At 50.3% G+C, this 20,991-nt stretch overlaps 3 protein-coding genes across 5 annotated transcripts; 2 read left to right on the top strand and 1 right to left on the bottom strand.

Annotated features, from left to right (window-relative positions):
* The first annotated feature begins 1,096 nt into the window (after window positions 1-1,096).
* On the top strand, window positions 1,097-4,862 carry IL2RG (interleukin 2 receptor subunit gamma). Its single transcript, XM_047845072.1, has 8 exons — window positions 1,097-1,257; window positions 1,478-1,631; window positions 1,846-2,030; window positions 2,275-2,414; window positions 2,830-2,992; window positions 3,561-3,657; window positions 3,915-3,984; window positions 4,329-4,862. Exons 1-8 carry the CDS (start codon window positions 1,143-1,145, stop codon window positions 4,512-4,514), a joined length of 1,110 nt encoding a protein of 369 aa, XP_047701028.1. The 5' UTR covers window positions 1,097-1,142; the 3' UTR covers window positions 4,515-4,862.
* A 551-nt stretch (window positions 4,863-5,413) lies between these two features.
* On the top strand, window positions 5,414-7,504 carry CXHXorf65 (chromosome X CXorf65 homolog). 3 transcript variants are annotated; one of them, XM_047844815.1, is made up of 6 exons: window positions 5,419-5,647; window positions 5,770-5,856; window positions 6,041-6,175; window positions 6,487-6,555; window positions 7,037-7,143; window positions 7,367-7,504. In XM_047844815.1, the coding sequence occupies exons 1-6, from the start codon at window positions 5,623-5,625 to the stop codon at window positions 7,472-7,474; spliced, it is 531 nt and encodes a 176-aa protein (XP_047700771.1). In that variant the 5' UTR covers window positions 5,419-5,622; the 3' UTR covers window positions 7,475-7,504. The 3 variants fall into 3 exon arrangements, with proteins under 3 accessions (XP_047700772.1, XP_047700773.1, XP_047700771.1); XM_047844816.1 differs by lacking the exon at window positions 6,487-6,555 and having other exon boundaries at window positions 5,414-5,647; XM_047844817.1 differs by lacking the exon at window positions 5,770-5,856 and having other exon boundaries at window positions 5,418-5,647.
* A 1,806-nt stretch (window positions 7,505-9,310) lies between these two features.
* Window positions 9,311-15,310, bottom strand: FOXO4 (forkhead box O4). The gene is made up of 3 exons (XM_047844814.1): window positions 14,437-15,310; window positions 9,829-10,888; window positions 9,311-9,502 (listed from the first exon to the last, which is right to left on the bottom strand). The coding sequence occupies exons 1-3, from the start codon at window positions 14,896-14,898 to the stop codon at window positions 9,495-9,497; spliced, it is 1,530 nt and encodes a 509-aa protein (XP_047700770.1). The 5' UTR covers window positions 14,899-15,310; the 3' UTR covers window positions 9,311-9,494.
* Window positions 15,311-20,991: the final 5,681 nt, after the last annotated feature.

Raw genomic sequence — 20,991 nt, 5'->3', positions numbered from 1 at the left:
TATACTGGGGGAGGTAACACTTCCTGAACCCTAAGGAATTTTAACCCACAGAAAATTAAGGTGCGTTAGAACATAAGCACAGTGCCTGGCACATATTTAGGGATTAATAAATGTTTGCTAAATAAACAATTTCTATAAACAGCATCTCCAATCAGATCTTGTGTTTGGGGGAAGAAAAATCTGGCAATAAGATGAAGAATGGGTTAGAGAGCAGGGGGCCTTTAGAAAGGGAGACCAGTTAGTGGGTTCTAGGAATAATCACAACTACAGAGCATGAGAGGCTGACTTAGCACAGTGGCTGTGCTCATGGAAAGGAAGACACTTCTGGGAAAAACAACACACGTAGAGCTGATTGGGTTCTCAGGATGAAAGAGAGGGAGGAGTTGACAACGATTTTGAGGTTTCAAGTCTGGGTGACTGAGAGGGTGATGATACATTAATTGAGATAGGGAACACAGGAAGAGAAGCAGATTTAGGGGAAGATGAGTTCGAAGCCAGTATTGTTGTTCCTCCATTTCCAGAATCTACTTCTAAGTCAGACCTCCTCACCAGTCTCAACAGGGACCCAGATCAGGCGGCAGCTCAGGGTGGATATTCTGGTTTGGGTCAGGTCAGAAGAAAGACAGCTATACATGTGCCCACAGGAGCCAAGACTGTACTTTCCACCCAAGACTGTGGGGCTTTGACCGAGGTTTCAGGGTGACTGAGTCCCGGAAAGAGCATAGCACAGGAGGGGGAGGAAGGACCAGACCCTCCACTCTACAAGATAAAATGACTTAGATGAGAAGGTGGTTGGGAGTGGTCATGGTGATGCTGGTGGTGGTGAACAGATCCTTCCCAGGATCTAGGTGGTCTGAGGATTCTTGAGTCTGTGACAGTATTGTGTGCCCACCCTCAGTCTCTACTTATAATGCCACTTTACAGCAGAGGTGGTACATCTACAGATTAGATTAACACTTAATCTCCCAGAGGATTTAGCCTGTGTCATAGCACACATTTGCCACACCCTCTGTAAAGCCCTGGTTTCTAAGGTTCTTTCCACCGGAAGCTATGACAGAAGGAAATGTGTGGGTGGGGAGGGGTAATGGGTGAGGGGCCCAGGTTCCTGACAGTCGACACCCAGGGAACGAAGAGCAAGCGCCATGTTGAAGCCACCATTGCCACTCAGATCCCTCTTATTCCTGCAGCTGCCTCTGCTGGGGGTGGGGCTGAATTCGACAGGCCCCAAGCCCAATGGGAATGAAGACATCACAGCTGGTGGGAAACCTGGGACTGAAGGGGGTTGGTGAGAAGAGAGGCTGTGGGAAGGGGCCTTACGGAAAGCTTGAACCTGCCATGGGACGTTAGAATGATGCGGGTAGAATTTAAGAGTACTGTGTAGAAGGAAAGGGGAAGGGTTCTCTGCCTCCTGCCGCTGCTTCTCCTGACCATCATTTCTTGTCTTCCCCTCCCCCACTTCGTTTTCTCCCCAACCTAGATTTCTTCCTGACCGCTACACCCCCTGTGGCCCTCAGTGTTTCCACTCTGCCCCTCCCAGAGGTCCAGTGTTTTGTGTTCAATGTTGAGTACATGAATTGCACTTGGAACAGCAGCTCTGAGCCCCATCCCACCAACCTGACTCTGCACTATTGGTATGAGAAGGGAAGAGGGGAGCACAGGGGAGTAAGAGGAGGTGGGCTGGATGGGACTTCGTGGGGACCAAGAAAGAGGGTAGCCAGCATCCCAGCCTCCCTACCATTTTCTCATGGGGTAAGTCATACGTCAGTTCGGAGATGAGGCTGGGCTGTCTTATCTGTAGTCCCCAAGTTTATACCACTGTTCCCCTTCCTCTCAACCCTTCTCTAGGTACAAGAACTCCAATGATGATAGAGTCCAGGAGTGTGGCCACTATCTATTCTCTGGAGAGATCACTTCTGGCTGCTGGCTGCAAAAAGAGGAGATACATCTCTATGAAACATTTGTTGTCCAGCTCCAGGACCCACAGGAACCCAAGAGGCAGTCCACACAGAGGCTGAAACTGCAGAATCTGGGTAATGGGGAAAGGGCTTCAAGAGTCCAGGGATATATTGTGGGGGTGCCGGGGAAATATTGTGGTGTGCTGGAGTGTCCGGAGTGGTTTTCTTTCACCTTAAGGGTACTTAAGCAGAAAGGAGGAGGCGAGGGATCCAATAGGGAAGGGAGAAGGGATCAGGGGCACTACCTTCAGGATCCTAACTTGTCTAGGCCAGGGGAATGACCACACATACACACACACACACACATGCATATCTCCAGTGATCCCCTGGGCTCCGGAGAACCTAACGCTTCGCAACCTGAGCGAAACCCAGCTAGAACTGACCTGGAGTAACAGACACTTGGACCACTGTCTGGAGCACCTTGTGCAGTACCGGAGTGACTGGGACCGCAGCTGGACAGTGAGTGACTGGGGTTATGAATGTAGCAGCTGAGGCCAAGCAAATGGGGATAAAATATTCAATCAGCCACATAGGGGGGCCTGCTGTCAAGCTCCTGTCCTCTGCCTCCCAGTTCCTCTGCTCTGTCCACCCTCATCCAACTCCCTTTCCTATCATCACCCGTGACTTTCCATTAACATTTCCATACCCATACTTTCCTCAATGCCTGTTAAGCAAGTAAACAAAAGGAAGCCTTCAAGGGGATCTGGAGGGGAGGGATTAGATTCTAGTCAGTGAAGGGAGCAATGTGGCTTGAGCAGTCCAGAGAGGAGAGAAGAACTGGGGAGAACCAGATGACATGTGGGGAGGGGCAGCAGTTTTAATTCTTCCTTCTTTTTTAGACACCCATCTCTCCCTCACCCTCTTTCTCCCCAAGGAACAATCAGTGGACCACAGACATAGCTTCTCTCTGCCTAGCGTGGATGGGCAGAAATTCTACACGTTCCGTGTCCGGAGCCGCTATAACCCACTCTGTGGAAGCGCTCAGCGTTGGAGTGAATGGAGCCGCCCGATCCACTGGGGCAGCAATACTTCAAAGGGTAAAATGGGCCTAAGGCACCCCCCTACCCACGAACCCAGCACCCCAACCTTTCTAGCATCTCTGCCTTTTGCTCTACCGCTCAACCCCTAAGCCCCCAATTTTGGTGGCCCATCTCCCCTCACTGTTGAACCTCAACCCTCAGGTAGCAGGGCTTTTCTGTGTAGGGTTGGGTCAGTATGTTGTTGGAGTGTGTGTGTGTGTTGGGGGGGGGGTTGTTGAGAAGGAGACAGAGGGGATATAGAATGTATAAGATTCCCCTACAGCACTCCCAGAAATCGTGCATGGTAAAGATGGCTTTGGAAGCAGACAGATCTAGGGTTTAAACCTGCCTCTGCTACTTACTGCCTCTTTGACCTGGGGCATATCACTAACCTCTTTGATTCTGTTTCCTCATCTGTAAAGTGGAGATAACAATTGTTTGTCCCTCTCAGGAGTCATGAGGATTAAGTGTATGGACAGTGTCTAGCACTGCGCCAGGCACCAAGTTGGGGCTGTACAAATGTTGGCACATAGTAGGGACGCTACAAATGTTAGGTCTCTTTCTCCTCCTTTTTTTTTTTTTATAGAGAATCCTTTGTTGTTTGCAATGGAAGCTGTGCTTATCCCCCTTGGCTCCGTGGGATTGATTATTAGCCTTATCTGTGTGTACTGCTGGCTGGAACGGTGAGATTTCAGATATACCAGGAAAATGAGGTGGGGGGTTGCCGCTGGGAATAAATAGTAGAGGAGGATTATCACAGGGTCTCCAGGAATAGAGGGCAGGACAGTAAGGAATGAGGGATCACTCCAGTGCGCATGCTGCTAGAAGGAAGCCACAGGAACAGAGAACACAGAATCCCTTCTTCATTCCATCTGGGAGAACTGGGAGACGGATAATAAAAGAGCATAACCTGCTGTGCCCCCTCTTTCTCCTCTGTCAGGACGATGCCCCGGATTCCTACCCTCAAGAACCTAGAGGATCTGGTTACTGAATACCACGGGAACTTTTCGGTGAGAACATTGTCAAAGGCAACTGCAGTTTGTCAACTAGCGACTGCCTGCCAGCAAGTCAGACAGAGTATGGGGAGCAGAGGGAATGGGAGGGGGCCTGCACTAACAGTCAGGATGTGGCCAACCGATTGGGGGATGGGCTGGATGGAGACACACAGAAGAACTGGTTACAAATTGGTTGAGGCAGATGGAAACAGTGGTACTGGGGGCCCCAAGAGTCTGTGTGTCCCTTCCGTGATCACTGCAGTTGCAGACGTTGGTTGTAAGAGCTCCCTTGGCACAGAGCATGGGTCTTTTACCCCCTGCCCCTAATTGACCCCTGACCTGGAGATATCTGTCTTTAGGCCTGGAGTGGAGTATCTAAGGGACTGGCGGAGAGTCTGCAGCCAGACTACAGTGAATGGCTCTGCCACGTCAGTGAGATTCCCCCAAAAGGAGGGGCTCCAGGGGAGGGGCCTGGGGGCTCCCCCTGCAGCCAGCATAGCCCCTACTGGGCTCCCCCGTGTTACACCCTGAAACCTGAGCCCTGATACCCTGACAGTACCCCAGAGTCCTGTAGTCCTAAATTGTACTAACTTCCCCTCATCTAGCTAGCATGGGTCCAATGCTCACCTCGCCCCCCCGTGGCTGATTCTGAATTTTATGCCCCCTATAACACCCCCCCCCGCCCCCGCCAACCCGCATTCAGTTTCTCCTATCATCCAATTGGCCCTTTGCCCCCAAACTGAACCGGGTTTCTCATCTTCCCCAATCCAGCCCCTCTTCCTCACAGGATTGTTTCTCCCCACCATCCTTCCATCCTTCTCTCCCTCTTTTCCATCTACCCTTCAATTATTCTTGAACCAATGAGAAATAAAGCTTCTGTCGATAATCATCAAGAATGTCTGTTTTTGGGGCAGGGGCAAGGGAAACGTGGGGTGCAATAAGCGGGGGAGGCATGGTGCTGACGGTAGGAAAAAGGAGTTATAGACTCACGATGTGGAAGCAGTAGTACCACAAATGAACTAGAGAACAGGACTGTTCCAGAAACTTGGCTTTTCTCTAGGGGTCCTGCACTCCTTCCAGGATGCATTCTAGAATTAGATTTACCAGGGCACCTGAGCGGCCCAGTCGGTTAAGCGTCCGACTCTTGGTTTCAGCTCAGGTCATGATCTCATGGTTCGTGGGTTCGAGCCCCACAGCAGGCTCTGCGTTGGCAGTGCGGAGCCTGCTTGGGATTCTCTCTCTTCCTCTCTCTGCCCCTCCCCTGCTCATATTCTCCCTCTCCCTCTCTCAAAATAAACAGATAAACATTTTAAAAAAAAGAATTAGATTTACTGTGGTGCTCCCACTCCCACCAAATCTTTCACAGACCCCACTCAGTTTCTTCTCTCCTTATCCTTACTCCATCTTCTGCCACACATACCACTTCTGACCTCATAATCCCTCAACTGCAGCCTCAGGCCCCACCCCTAGGGATGCTGGTTATCCACAACTGCCAATAGCTCTCTCTGGGCCCCTTCGGCCTATGCAGTCCATCTACCTCTCTAGATCCCCAATCCTATGGGCCCACTTCCAGCTCCCCCAGGACCTCTAGAACACTCTCCTTCAAAATGACTCATCAGGCCTCTATCTGAAGAGTGAGAAGATCTTGAGAGCATGTTCATTTTCATCACACATGGAGGTGAGGGGCATCACAGAGCTGGAGTCTGTGTGTAGGGCCTGGGAGGTTTGAGGGCAGTGGAGATCACAGGGATGGCATGTATACTAGAGAAGGGCCACATGGCCCATCCCATGTCTTCTCAGATAATCAGCAGTTTCTGGCCAATATCAATTGCTCTGTCCTTCTGTTGATGCACTACACCCGCAGAAAAGTAGGGTTGCCTAAAACAGGTGAGGAGTTGGGGGAGGGGACTGATGGCAGATGGTCAGAAGTAAGTAGGATCATTTCTAGCTCCCAAGCCTCTGACTGGCAAGAAGAGAGCTCCTTGAATCTAACAGCTCTCTCCAACCCATTCAGGATAGGATCCCACTCTCCTTCCTTAACTGCCCCAATTACCCTATGGCCTCCTTCCAGACACCATCGACTTGTGTGATGAAACAGGGACAATGAAGATGTTTTTCGTGATGAAGACCCCTGGAGACTATGCCAGCAAATTCCTTACAGCTCGAAGCACCTACTACGTTTGTAAGGTGGAGCGTGGAGCACGAGGTAGAGGCTTGGGAGCACTCCTGAGAGAGCAAGGCCCTCAAAATGGATTGTGAACCTTGTCCTTAGCATAGGGTCCGCTCAACTAGATCCAAACTGACCATCTCTAGTCGGCCTAAGAAAGAGCACTGCCTCTATGACAATAGGGTAGGCTTACACATATTATGCCCCCCACCTAGAATTAGTCTTGAGGGGAGGAAATAGGGTACATCAGCTCAAGGTCGTGTTGAGTGCTAGGGTCCTGACATCTTGGGTTTTGGAAGGGTGGAGACTGGGTGGCAGGGGCTGGGGATAGCACACTGCTGTGTTCATAGGAACCCGACTAGAGAATGCCTACAAAGCTTTTGTGCCCCTTCTGAAGAATCCAGAACCTGAGCTAATCGGTAAGGAACATGATGGAGGAAGGAGAAACATGGAAAAGACCTTATGTAGCTGGATGATATAGTATATTCTCTGTATAGAGTGGGAAAGGTGTGATATGGCAGGTAGGATCACAGGATCCTAGGAAAAGGGGAATACAGCCTAGGTCCACTTTAGGATGGATGTGTAGCTCAAACCAGATGGAGTTGTATGTGTCACTCACCCCTACCCCCACCCCCATTTCTCAAGCATTGTCTTGATATATTTCCCTATCAAAACCCCATCGTTTCCATCTTGCTCTTTATCCTTTTCTCTTGGAGTCTTGGTGACCCAATTCGCAATGAAAAGAGCAAAACCTAGGCACCTTCAGATCACTCCTCAGCCTAGCTTTAGGCCCATTACTCCAAGTGATCACCGGAATTATGGGAGGGATAGGATGGGTAGATAAGATCTTTAGTCCTCAGAGGCAGGGGGGATGGGGGGGTGCCTTTTCCTGGTTCTTAGAAAACTTGCGCTCACAATGTGATGTCATGGAGAAGAATCGATTGAAAATGCTTAAAATCCAAGAAGCCAAGAAAGTCGTTGCAATCGAATCCACTGCGAACGCCCCAGTAAGACTCCCCAAATGTGCTCTGCCCCCCCACACTCCCCCCTCCCTCCCAGCCAACACAAGCCTCCTGCACCTTGGCCCCCTGGAATGAATTTCCTTTCCAAGTCCAAGGTCCAAGCCCAAGACCTACCTCCAACCTCTTTTGGCCTGCCTCTGGCCCTAGTTTGTAGAAAGCTTCCCTGCAGGGGCCTCTTTATCTACTTATGGACGTTTTCCTTTTCCAGTCTAAGTCTACCGGAAGATCAGATGAAGAGGGGCCCCCTCCCCCTCGCAGGGGTCTGACCTTTAAGACCAGAGCAGACGTTTTCAGTAGAAGGGATAGACATCGCTAACTGAATAAAGTGACCAAGTGAGAGCAGTAATATTAGGTATGGAATTGCTGGAATTTTATATGAGGCCCCTTTTTCAAGAAAAGACACCGTCTCCCAATATCCGTACCAAGGCTTGAGTGTGCCCCAGGCACCGTGGAGGTTCTGAGGGTTCGGAGGAGTGGCAGGAGAGGGCTGGGGTGGGGGAGCACATGGGTGGGGGTGAGGAAAAACCGTGAAGTCTCCTACAATGAGCCTTTGAGGGACAGAGTAGGGGGTGGGGTCTTCTCCAACCAAACTACTTCCCCTCCAGAGAGGCCTATCACTCTATCCAGAGAGCCTGCCTACTATTGCTGGGGTTAGGTGACGGATTGGCATCTTCCCTCCCCGCCACCGCAATCTACCGACTCCTCCTGCTGAAATTCCCCAACCCCCTACTTCTCTGCCTCCTCACTGTCCCTCCCGTCCGTCCTCTGCCTTTTCCCCACCCCCCCCCCCCCCACCTCTTATCCGAGGGGAGCAGAAAGGCAGCAGAAACCAGAGCTGGTTATAGGCATTTATTGAATTTATTCATTTATTGATTTGACACACTTCCCCACTCCAATCTAGCACATGATACAATCTGGGTAGGCCAGGCGCTGACACAGGAAATGATGGGAACCCACAGCAGGGGCGGGGGGGGGGGGGGGGGGGGGGGAGGGGACAATGCAAAGGGGACTGGGGGAGGGGCTGCTTTGGGGGCTGGGGTGGAGAAGGAGCCCCAGATGGCCACCCTGGCAGGTGCTAGTAAACCTGATCCACATTCTCCTCCATCCCGCTCATTTCCCAGACCCTCAGCCAAGCTCCCCAGCTCCCCCTTCCCTGTTCCGCCCCTCCCCCTGCCTGCCACCACACACACTTCCACATAACCCCTGTAGTCAGGCAAGGGGAAGAAGGGCAGGAACAGCTGTCAGGGGCCTGGAACAGGGAGGTCTCTGTGCCTAACTTTACCACCCTAAATCCTTCCCTCTTCTCCCCCTCCCCTTCCCCAGCCGCAAACTAATCCCAGGCCTTCAATGCACTCTCCCACCATAGCATTAACCCGCAGCGGGTCATTCGAGAGTGTGGCTGCACCCCAACACCACATGCTCCCAGACACAAGGTGAATGAGGGGGCCTGGCTTAGCTTTTTCCATAGGGAAACTCTAAGCTTGTTCCGCCCAGACCTTGTTCTCCACATCTCCACGTCTCCATGTCATCGTTGCTGGAGTTCTTTCCCCTGCTCTCCACTGCTGCTCCCCTGCCCCCTGCTCTCTGTGGGCCTGGTGTTCTCTCATCCCGTTTCCCATGCTTCCCCGAGTAATGTCTGTAGTGTTTGTATCATGTCACTATGACAAAGCCTTCAAAAAGAAAAAAAAAAGCATTCTCCCCACCACTAGCACCTTGCCACTGTTAAAAATCTCTATATTTGTGTTTATATTTCTTTAAAAGTTTATAAAAAGCCTTTCTGTGATCTGCAGCCTTCCAAGGGTGATTTGGCCTGGTGAGCCTCTCCAGTGCTCAGACCTTGGCCCTTCCAGGTCCCTATTACCCTCCCCCCCACCCCACACCACTGGCCTAGGGGGCCACTGCATAAAAATCCAAGGCTTAACCTAGCCTGGACCAGCTCAGATAAGACTACAAAAAATCCTGCTCCCAAAGGCAGGGGTAAGGCCACTGGTGACTTCACATTTCCAACAGCATTGCCCACCCCTGCTATAAAACCTAGGGAGTGGGAATCGGGGGGAGCCTAGGAAGGCTCCCAAGAGGGGGCCTCACCCCCTAATTGGCACAGTGAGAATAAGCCCTTTCTCCCTTTCCCCCACCCCTTTCCCTCCCTCCCTCCCCCCATAGTTCCCATATGGGGCAGTTTTATCTTTCTAATTTCCTCAACACCTGTGTGAGCAGACCCCACCCTAGCTCTAAAGCAGGGTCCCAAATTCCCAGGGAAGGGTCAAGGGTAAAGAGTGGATATGGGCACGCCTGGCTCCACCTCTGAAGCAGGGGACAAAGCTTCTAGCCATGGCTCAGGGATCTGTGGGAAGAAGAAAATAGAAGACAAGGTAAGAGGCTGATCTGGGGCATGACAACTTTCCACCATTAAGGTCACACGCCCCCAAAACAGAGACAGCCCTTCCCCACACGTTTTCCTGTGCTAATGCTAGGGGTGGGCTTTGCTGAAGGGCCTGGAGGTCCCATCTGGAAACTCTGCCTCTCCACTATGATACCCTCCCAATTCCCCAGGAGCTCCAGCTACTCCTTGCTCTAAATCTCCCTCTTGCTCAGCTCATGGGACTAGCTGGGCACCTAGGGGGTGGCCAGAGGTTGTGAGATGCTACTGTTGATGAAGAGGTACCATACCTGGCTCAAAGTTGAAGTCCAATCCCTCGCCCCCATCCATGAGGTCACTGATGATGTTATCCACGTCACACTCCAGGTTCTCCATGTACATATCGAGATCTAGATCCTGAGGCATTCTGTCTTGGCTTGCAGCTTCCATAGCAGGTGTGAGCACAGGAGTCCCCAGGGTCTTGGGGATGGGAGCACCTGCCATGACTGGAGGTGGCGCTATCATAGAGAGGGTGGGAACCAGACTGCTGGGGCCTGGGGCCTCTAGGGGCTTGGGACACAGGCCAACCCCTGTGGCTAGCTTACTGGAGGAAGGTATGCCCCCCAGCAACAGAAGTGTCGGAGCCTGGGACAGAATGGGATCTACCTGGGTCATGAGGACATCAGCAGGGGGTGGTGGCGTATCAGAGGTGAGCAGGGCCTCCAGAGACTGGGAGCTTGAGAAGCACCCTTCTCCTGCTGACAGGGGCCCCTCTGCTGGGCTGAAGAGGGAGGTGCTGTAGGTGTGTAAGGGACCTGTCACCCCAGGATGCTGCAAAGAGAAGCCAGAGAGACTACTCCGAGATAGCAGGGAATGGGAAGATGTGAGATTGAGCCCATCTAACAGCTCCAGATCTTCATTTAGGGTGGGAGGGACACCCCCTGCATAGCTGCTGACGGAGGCTGGTATCTCCTCCTCTGCCAGCACCTCAGACTCTCGCCTCATGGGGGAGTGCCTTGTGCTGACACTGCTAGCATTTGAACTGCTTCGTGGACGGAAGGTGGTCCACACATCTGCTTCTTCAGGGTTTCGAGAGCAAGGGCTGCCTGACCACTTGGTGAAGTGGCCAATGGGGCTGGTTGGAGTGGCACCTTCAGGCGGGGCTGGCAGCACAGCTGGTTTCTTCTTGGGGGCCTTGCTGCGGCCCCGAAGCAGCTTGCTGCTGCTATCCATGGAGGCTGCCCGGCGGCGGGGAGCCTTGCCGCTCTTGCCTCCCTCAGGGTTCAGCATCCACCAAGAGCTCTTGCCAGTAGCCTCGTTGTGAACCTTGATGAACTTGCTGTGCAGGGACAGGTTGTGGCGGATCGAGTTCTGGAGGGGGCAGAGGCAGCAGGAAAGGGGCATGAGGTATGTGCAGGGGAGGTCAGTGGCCAGCAGTCCAGCCTCAAAGGATGCTGGGACATAGCAGGGGCATTCCTTGAAACTCAGAGCTATCCAAGTCCAGAGGAGAACAGGCAAAGGTAGGGGCGGGGAAGGAGGGTGTGTGTGTGGGAGACCATACACAGTTCCCACCCAAAGGCAAGGCACTCAGCCTCTGCTCCAGACTTTTTGGCACAAGGGCCCAGGAGACAGCCTGAGTAACAACCTACTGCAGAGGGCACTGGGCCTGCTCTGGAAAAGCTCACAGCACTGCACTCCTCCCAGGTCTCTGAGGGGCTGTCTGGTGTTGGTGGTCACTGGGGAGACACACTCCTGGTTCAGCAAGAGCTAGGATTAGGTGGGGAAAGAGAATTCCACAGCTCCAATCTCTTTCCTTGAGCGGAGGCTTGGGTGGAGTTTACGGGAAAGTGGCGTAACACCAGCCCAGGACTGACCGACCCTGTGTTGAGCCAGTTCTCTGAATAGGCTGAGGGGCTGGACCCTCAACAGAGCTGGCGCTCTACTCCCCATGGGGCACTGGAGACCCAGCTCTCCAAAGGATCTGCAGATTCCTTTGTTCCTGATTCCTCCCGATCACTGGGCACACACCCTCAACTTCACTCAGGCCAGGCTTCTCACCGTGCCTCAAATCCACAAGGCACATTCCTTATCCTAGGAAGGATCTCCCCTCAGTAAATTCTGCTAGTTCCTCAAGACCAAGGAGAAGTCCCCTCTCTTCTATTAAGTGGCTGCCTGACTGCTGCTGCCAAATTTCTTGTGTGGTATTTTAAATCTGTTCTACACCACCTTACCCAACCTATATTGTACTATTTACCATCTCATGCAATTACACGCATCAAGTATAAGTGCCCATGGCGCAAGCCATGTTGTCCAGTCAGGCAGCCCTCAAACGGTGCCCCCCTCAGAGTGCCAAGCTGCCAGTACATAATCGATATGTTACCTTATTGGTGGGTGGCCCCTTGAGGCTCTATCAGCTTTGGAGTGCCTCGGGTATTGGAAGCTCCATGTTCTCCCTTCCTCCTTTCCTCCCTCTGTTCTCCCTTTCTCCCTCACTGCTGATATTCTGAGAGAGATAAGTTTTTTTTTTTCCTCAGGGGCCTAGGGAGCTGAGATTGGTAGCTTCTTGAGCCCCCAGAGCAGCTTATTGCTACTGGTTGCCCCAGGCTAGTTACACCATCCTTTTGTGTCCCCGCCCCCCCCCCCCCCCCACCTCCCTACTCTTTCCTACCTCCTTTCCCCTACTTCTCCTCAGGAATTTGTGCCTAAGATCTCCAACCTTAGGGGCATTTGACCTCCCACATGGAGCTCTTCAGTGTTTGGAAAATCAGGAGGAGCCCAGAAGGGCTTGGAGCAAAACTAGAGGCTGAGGCTATGGACAGTCAGAAACACATGAATTGATTTCTGACTGGTGCTCCAGATAAGGAGACCCTCTGCCTGGGGAAAGATGCTTAAGTAGCTTCTTGTTCCAGGGCTCTTGAGGCAAAGAACTCCTTGTCTCCCTGGGACCCTTCAGTAATGGCATTACTAACCACACTGGCTGCATTGGTACTCCTGGTTCTTTCGAGGAATCCCACTTGTCCACCTACACAGTAACCGTCCATCCTTAGTAACTGAGAACCACTGTGACTTCTGGCACTGTGACTCCCCACCCCTTCCATCCTTTAACTCTGGGTCTGCTGAGAAGGTCCGTTCCTTTCTCCACACTCAATACCCATGAGGCCCATTCTTCTATCCCCTCTCCTTTAGGCCTCAGAACTAGTACAACCTCCTACCTGGAGAGGTCAGCTCCTTATAATTCTTACCTGTTAGAAGTGGGGGGAGTGACTCCCTATAATTCTTACCTGTTGGAAGTGGGGGGTGACTGGTAATTGTTCCCCAAGCCACCTAAACTAAGCTTTCTTGTTCTGAGTGCCACCACCACCACCACCCCCCCCCCCCACCGTGGGGTGGGAGTAATCTCAGCACATCCCCAGAGAAGCCAGTTCAGGCTGTGAAGCTTACTCCTTGGAGTGGGGGGGTGGGGGGTGGGGGATGAGAGCCTTGAAGGCCCAGCACTCAGCCCAACGAAGAGAATTTGGTAGCATGGGCTAGCAGAAAGAATATATGATTTATAGTTAGACCTGAGTTCAAGTCCTCACTCTGCTGATATTAGGCGAGCTTCCTGACCTTTCCATACCTTAGTTTCCCAGTATGTAAAACGTGGAATCTCAAGAATTGCTGGGAAAATTAATAAAACAAAAAATGTCAAAACTACTTTGTAAACTAAAAAGCCGCAAATAAGTGTAAATTATAAGGAGGGACTACACTCCCACAGCATAACTAACAACTCATGATTATTTCTTCTACCCTGGAAAATGAACCTAAGGGAAAAGAAAAAACAGCTGTGTAGGCTGGGTCCAAGGAGGGGAGGGAGCTCTTTATGAGCTGAGACTGTGGCATGGCAGTCTACCCAGAAATAGTGCCAAGGGTCTCAGTCAGCTGTCCTGTTTTCTGTCCTGCCCAGCTCCTAGGAATACTGCAGATCTGATCCCTCTGTCCATCTACTCTACCTAGGGGAGGACCCTCTGATCATTCAACCCTCTGTACTTTCTTGTACACTGATGTCACCACATACAGGGGTGCGGGATGTCAAGGAGTTGAAGCTCCCCGTTTCACGATTAGGGCCCCTTCTCAGGACAAGTTTTCCGAGCATCTAGTGAGATCTTTCCTCACAGTTTCTTCATGGAAGGCCAAGAGAATTCCCAACCTTTTGCTCTAAAGTCAGAGCCTTGTCTCTCTCTCTCTCTCTCTCTTTTTGTAACTAATATTCCTGAACAGTAAATGAAAACTCTTCTCCTCCCAGACTTAGATAGCACCTTACTAGGGAGTTTCTTAGCACTACAGGGTAAACTGAGGCAGGTAGCAGCTCATGCCCCCTTTTTTCCCTCCTGGTCCGTAAGATCAGCTACCTTACCCCATGAATATCACCTTTTTTTTTTTTAACCTATGCCACTCTACCTCCTCTTCTTGGGTAGAGGAGTTCTTGAACAGTACCTCTACCCTGAGGTATTGAGAAGCAAGCAGGGAATCCAAGTAATCCCACAGGAATGGGAGAAAAGGTGTTGGGGTGGGAGGTGGGGGAGGAGGGAAGGCCAGGTTCATGTGGGGAATCCACACAGTTCCTGCTGTACATAGGATAAAGACTTCTCTGTGGGAATAAGTGTTTGGGGCAGCTCAAGCCAAAGTGCTGGGAGTGCTGAGCAGTGAGCAGAGAATTCAATTTTCTCCAAGGCAAGGACAGTGTCTTATTCATCTGCGATCCTCCAGCATCAAGCACTGAGCGTGGTATATACTATGTCCTAAGTAAATGTTTGTGTAATTGATGATTGAAGGTGGGTCTCTCGGGTGGGGGCGTAAAAGGGGCCCCAGAACGGCAGCAAGGAGGCTAGGGATCCCAGGGGCAGATGGTATTGGGACAGAGGTAAGGGGGTCATAGTTACCTTCCATCCTGCTGAGCTGTTGCTGTCACCCTTGTCCTTGAAGTAGGGCACAGTGCGGACCATCCACTCATAGATCTGGGCGAGTGTCAGTCGCTTCTCGGGGGCGCTTTCAATGGCCTGGCTGATGAGTTCTGCATATGACTGATTTCCCCAGGCATTCCGGCGGGAGCCTCCCTTCCGAGGACCTGTTACAGCCCCCAGGATCCCGGGCTGGGGGCCCCCTGCCGGCTCGGGGAGCTGGGAGGGCAACAGGATCGGGTCTGAGCGCCCCTCCGTGTGTACCTTCTCTCCCAGACCCGGCTCCACCTCGGGCGGCTCAGGCGGCTCGGACGCCTCGGTAGCGAGCTCTGGTCGGGGAAGGGGCCAGGTGCAGGAGCGGGGACGGCTCTGGGGTTCGAAGTCGGGATCGAGGTCTATGATCGCAGCAGCCTCTGTGGCTGAATTCTCATTCCTTGGATCCATACGTGGAGTTGGACCTCCGCCACTCAGCGTTCAGAGGAGCCTGCCACAGTCCCTCACGATGCCTCCCCCCAGGGGGGAAGCACCGAGGGCCAGGAGGCACATTCCTGCCGGTCCTCAGAAAGTCGCGAACTTCCCCCTCGCCCCAGGACGCTAGCCCCCAAGCTGTCCCTTCTACACAGTTCTCTGATCCTCTTCTCGACTACAAGCGGACAGCCTCAGAGCTCTTTCTGAGACACCACCTGTAACCTCCGCCTAGCGAAGGCACTTTTTTTCCAACCTCTCACTCAGCTTCCTGCTCTTTTAAACCTGAGGCACCGTATCCCCTCATACATTGCGCTCCCATCACCAAACGTCTCCTTAGCCGCGGTTCCCTCCCCCTTTTAAGTTGCTGCCCCCCGGACACTCCTCCCAAATTTCCTCCACCCGGATCACTGCCCTCCCCCACGCCCCGCTCCCCCGCGTCACTTGCCCCTCCCCTAGCTGCCCCTCCCCCCGCCTCTTCCTTTCCCTCCACTCTTAATCGGGTCCACGTCCCCGCGGCCCCAGCCTCCTATTCCCGCACCAATTCCCCTATCAACCCCCCCACCCCCCGCCCCCCGGGTTTCCTTTTTGTTTTGCTCCCAGCCGCAGCCCCCGCCTGACGTCTCTGTTTACCACTCGCCGGGGCAGCCATCTGCGCACGCGCTTGGAGAGCCAGTTGGGAAACCGAGTTCTTCAGTCGTGCCACCCTAGTCGGCCTTAAGGACTACATTTCCCGTCCTACTTCGCGGCTAGGAGCCCGATAAGGGCGGCTGGAGAGCGGCGTGGCAGGATATAGGGAGGTGGAACTTTAATTAATAGAGGTCGTTGCGGACTTTTTCTTTTCTTGAAAAGTCGTTTTCCTCCTTTCTTCCCCCCTTCCCACCTCCTCCCGTGTGACTCCGGGTCGCCTAGGTGACCATGTTGAGGGGTGCTAGACCTTTCCTTCTTTTAGTGGAGAGAGGGCAGGAGGGAAAAATGTGGTCTCTACAAGAAGCAGAAAACCGAGAGGCAAGAAGCAAAGAATGGACGGGCTTGTGTAACATAAACAAATACTGATGATAGTGTCTCCTTTACCCGCCTCTCCCCACCCCCAAGCCCCCAAGTGCAATTCACGGTAACCGTGCGGTGGCTGACCAATCAGTTTTCTTCACTGGCTCTTCTGGCCTGCCCTTAAATATTGATATTTTCCAGGTTCCCGTCTTGGGCCACTTCACTTCTCATTCAACAGGTCCCAAATTTAACACATCTGTTCTTGCACCCACACCCCTATGCTCTGGCTACCCTTATCTCTGAATTTGGTCAATAGTTGTCCCGATCTACCCAGTCTTCCAAGCTAAAATACCTTTTGCCTTTTCATCTCTTTAACTTCTCACATCCAATTCGCAGTTGCATACCTTATTTATCACAGGATTAAATTGCAATATCATCTTAATTGCACCTCCTGCCGTCAGTCTTTTCCCCCACTATGGTTTTATGTTCAATGCTGCCAACAAATCACCCTTCTAAGAAACACTCCTGGTAATAATAGTTAAAATGTATGGAGCGCTTATTATGTGCCAGGCGCTGTACTAATTGCTTTACATACATTAGTTCATTTACTCCTCAAATCCACCCTGTAAAGCAGGTACTGCTATCAACCCCACTCTACAGATGAAGACACTAATGCTCAGAGATTCGGTGACATACCCAAAGTCACAGCTAGGAGGCAGGGGAACTAGGATCATAACACTTATTTATGACCATAAAATCTCCCTGCTTGAAACTTCCTTTGGTTTTCCCTATTGCCTATGCGATAAAGTTCAAACTCTCTAGCAAGGTATACACAGTATCTTCAGTTTCAGGCCACTTCCCACCTTTCCTGTTTCATCTTTCACTGGGCACACTAAGTTCCAACCAGAGTTTTGTACTGTTTCCTGGAAATGCCATACCCTTTTATACCTCCACCTCCTGGGGTGTCCTCCCTCTCATCGTCCCCTCCCCAAGTCTCTTATTTTGGAACACTCCTATTCAGCCTTCCTTGTTCCTCTCAGGTGGAGTTCTCCCTTTTCTGCATTCCCAAGCACTTTGTGCAGGCTTGTGTTTTATAGCACAGACCATATTGTATTGTAATTATTTCTTTACACATACATCTCTTCCACTAAACTGAACTCCTCGAGGGCAGAGAGACGAGTTTTATGTATCTCTGTGACCCTTAGCAAGGGGTCACATTGGACAAATGCTGGCAGAATGAACGGGATCAGGAATTGAATGACATTACATTTGTACATTTGACAACTTTTTAAAAAAATTTTAATGTTTAATTTTGAGAGAGACAGACAGACAGAGCATGAGTGGGGGAGGGACGGGAAGAGAGGGAGACACAGAACCCAAAGCAGACTCCAGGTTCTGAGCTGTCAGCACAGAGCCGGACACGGGGCTTGAACCCACGAACTGTGAGAGCATGACCTGAGCCGAAGTCAGATGCTTAACCGCCTGAGCCAACCAGGCGCCCCTTGACAACTTTTTAATAAGCGTATCATGTGTACTTTCTCTCTGGCCATGTCTCAATTTTCCTGCTAGACAGCATAACTTGTCTGTACAGTGCCTAGCATTGTACCATTTGCAGTGTTGCTTGATATGTGCTATGTGATGACAAGGCCTTCCTCTTGTCAGGAAGGACAGCTATACAACTTGGCATTTTCTAGAGGTGGCGGTACATCGAGGCTTTAAAGAAATATTAGGCTACTCACGGTAGGTAATGTAACCATCTTGGTTCTATATATTCCTGCCTCCTTCTACTCCAAAGTGCATTTGTGCTCCATTTGTCATGTACAGGGTAAATAGAAGACCATGTATCCCTACCTAAGGTCCAGACTAGAGAGATGGGACATAGTTGCTCACAATGCCTGTAAACATGTCCTGTGTGTGTCTCTTCCTCCTGCAGTACACAGCCTGGTAAGTGCCGCGGGAATGGTGAGTTTGATAGAGGAGAGGGCCTGGTGGCCACTAGGTCACAACGAGCTCTCTTCGAACTGAAACAGGTGTGGTGACAGATCATGCAGAGCTGCTGAGCCAGGGAAATGGCAAGGGTGGGGCAGTCATCTGTCCTGGCTTGAGTTCTATCTTGTGTTGTCTGTGTATTTGTTTGGAAAGGTCCACTTCTCCACCAACTCATGTCCATCACCTCCTTAAATTTCCAATTCAAAGCTCAAAACTTACATGCTTTTGGAAACTTTCTCCAACTAGCCCAACGTGACAGATCACTTATCTGCTTTGTGTCTCCTGAACTTCTACGAGCTCAGTTTGTATTCTTTAATTTTGTCCTTGTGGTTACATAGTTTTTCATCTCATGAGGGCATATTGTCTCCCCCACTCGATTATAAACTCTGAAATAAATCAACAAATACTTCCTGAGTCTTTACTGTTAGATGAGAGTATGGATTGAAATCCCAGAAAGACAAAAATGACCATAACCCATAAGACCAGATGATTTAGGAGGGAGAGTTAAAGAATCTGTGCAATGGTAAAAAACACTGCTACTTTAAAGCATGTATCCAGAGAGGTCAAGGTTATTCACCTTATTACTGTGGGAATGTTAGAATATACCTTAGAGTCACCTGGGTGGCTCAGTTGGTTAAGCATCTGACTTTGGCTCAGGTCATGATCTCTCAGTTCGTGAGTTTGGACCCCATGTCGGGTTCTGTGCTGACAGCTCAGATCCTGGAGTCTGCTCTGGGTTCTATGTCTCCCTCCCCCTCTCTCTCTCTGCCCCTCCCCTGCTCGTGCTCTGTCTCTCTCTCAAAAATAAATAAACATTAAAAATATTAAAGAAAATAATATACATTAGTTGAGGGACAGAGTTAGCAAGGTAGCCTTGGAAAATAGAAAAGACATTGGTCAGGAAAGAAGACTAACAGGAAGCCTCCATAAAACCACTGTAGTAATAAATTATGAACAGATATGGCAGGATATGGGGGGGTGACACAGGCCTTTTTCCCAGTTGCAATCCCTGAGTTTATGGACTCAATTGGCTCCCCACTCATGACTTGCTTTTTCCCTCTTGAGGATCATAGAGGGGTGTGACTCTTTTGCATCTTTTGCTGCTACTGCCCACTTTTCTATCTGGGTGCCACCCCCCCCCCAACCCTGCTGCCGAATTGGCTTTATTAATTTGAATTGAGATAGATATTTCCCCACTTCTTTATTATCCTGCCCAACTCTGAAAAATCACACAACCCCCACCGAGGGTTTGTATAGGATTTTTTTGCTAGTAACTATAGGGAAAGATGCAAGGGTTAACAAAAATAACAATGAGAAAGTTCGAGGAATCTCAGAAAGCACAACCTCTACTTGTCTCTGGTCTTCACAGACACATATGGAATGTACATAGTTTTGGTAGCCCTCTTCCCCAAGTCCTTCTTTATGTGCTTCTGTGAAAGATTTCTAGTCCTTCTCTTAGAAACCAGTACCACCCTCCCAACCCTGTCACTGTTTTTAAAAATCTTCTTAAGAAAGCTTATATATATATGTAATATATATATGTTACATATACATATACACATATATATGTTACATATACACATATATATGTATATATAAGTTTTCTTATCTATCTAATTAAAATACTTTTTGATGTTTATTTATTTTTGAGAGAGAGAGAGACAGACAGAGCATGAGCAGGGGAGGGGCCGAGAGAGAGGGAGACACAGAATTTGAAGCAGGCTCCAGGCTCTAAGCTGTCAGCACAGAGCCCAATGCGGGTTCAAACCCACAGACCGAGAGATCATGACCTGAGCTGAAGTTGGACGCTTAACCTACTGAGCCACTCAGGCTCCCCAAGAAACCTTTCATAAGAGCCTACTGTTTTCCAGACACCAGGCTAAGTGCTTTTACATAAAGTGTACCCCAGACTAAAGTCTTCAGGTTTAGCCCCAGGTAGATTTGAGTTGGTAACACTACTAAGTTCAAGGCAACTTTCAGTCCTTTCTGGACCCTGGAACTTAGTTCAATACAGCGAAAAGAACACTAGGGGCTCCTGGGTGACACAGCTGGTTAAGGGTCAGACTCTTTGCTTCAGCTCAGATCGTTATCTCACGGTTTGTGAGTTCAAGCCCCACATTGGGCTCTGCACTGGCAACATGGAGCCTGCTTGGGATTCTCTCTCCCTCCCTCTCTCTCTCGGCCCCTCCCCTGCTCTCTCTCTTTCTCTCTCTCTTTCTCTCTCTCTCCTCTCTCTCAAAATAAATAAACTTTAATAAATAAATAAATAAATAAATAACCCAGAAATCTGGATTAAAAAAAAAAAAAAGAGCACTAGCTTGAGTCAGGATATCTGATACCTTGTCACAGTTCTTTGTTTTAATGTTTATTTATTTTTGAGAGAGAGAGACAGAGACAGAGCACAAGCAGGGGAGGGGTAGAGAGACACAGAGACACAGAATCTGAAGTAGGCTCCAGGCTCTGAGCTGTCAGCACAGAGCCGGATGTGGGGCTCAAACTCACGAACTGGGAGATTATGACCTGAGCTGAAGTCAGATGCTTAAATGACTGAGCCACCCAAGCACCCTGAGACCTTGTCATAGTTCTGTCACTAACTAGTTGAATAATGATAATAATTACACTACTATTAAAAAGTAACATTTATTGAGTTTTTATTAAGTGTTGGGTACTGTGCTCAGTGCTTTATGTGGATTATCTGATTTAATCCACACATTACACATGTAAGTTAAATGCTTTGACTACATTCCTTTCACAGAGGAAAATGAGACTTGGAGAGAGTAAAGACATCTACCTATTGTCCGCTGTTACTAAGTGGTAGAGCAGAGGGACAGATCCAGGCATTCTGACTCCAGAGCCCACACAAGTCAATTTGTCTGCCTTCTGGCTTTGGTTTCTTCAGTTGTAAATGAGCATATTATGTTAGATGACAGCTAACATCTTTCCTAGATCGAAAATCCTATTTCCTGTGATCTCCGATCTGGGTACAAGACCCCGGATTGCCCTTCTGGCCTCAGGATTCCCCGAGATTACACTTAACACCCACACAATTCAGTTCTGGCCCCCTGCAGAAATAAGGTCTACAAAGCTTCATCT

This window comes from Prionailurus viverrinus, chromosome X, assembly GCF_022837055.1.
Source record: "Prionailurus viverrinus isolate Anna chromosome X, UM_Priviv_1.0, whole genome shotgun sequence".
Classification (NCBI taxonomy): domain Eukaryota; kingdom Metazoa; phylum Chordata; class Mammalia; order Carnivora; family Felidae; genus Prionailurus; species Prionailurus viverrinus.
This window is presented reverse-complemented; position numbering and strand designations above follow the sequence as displayed.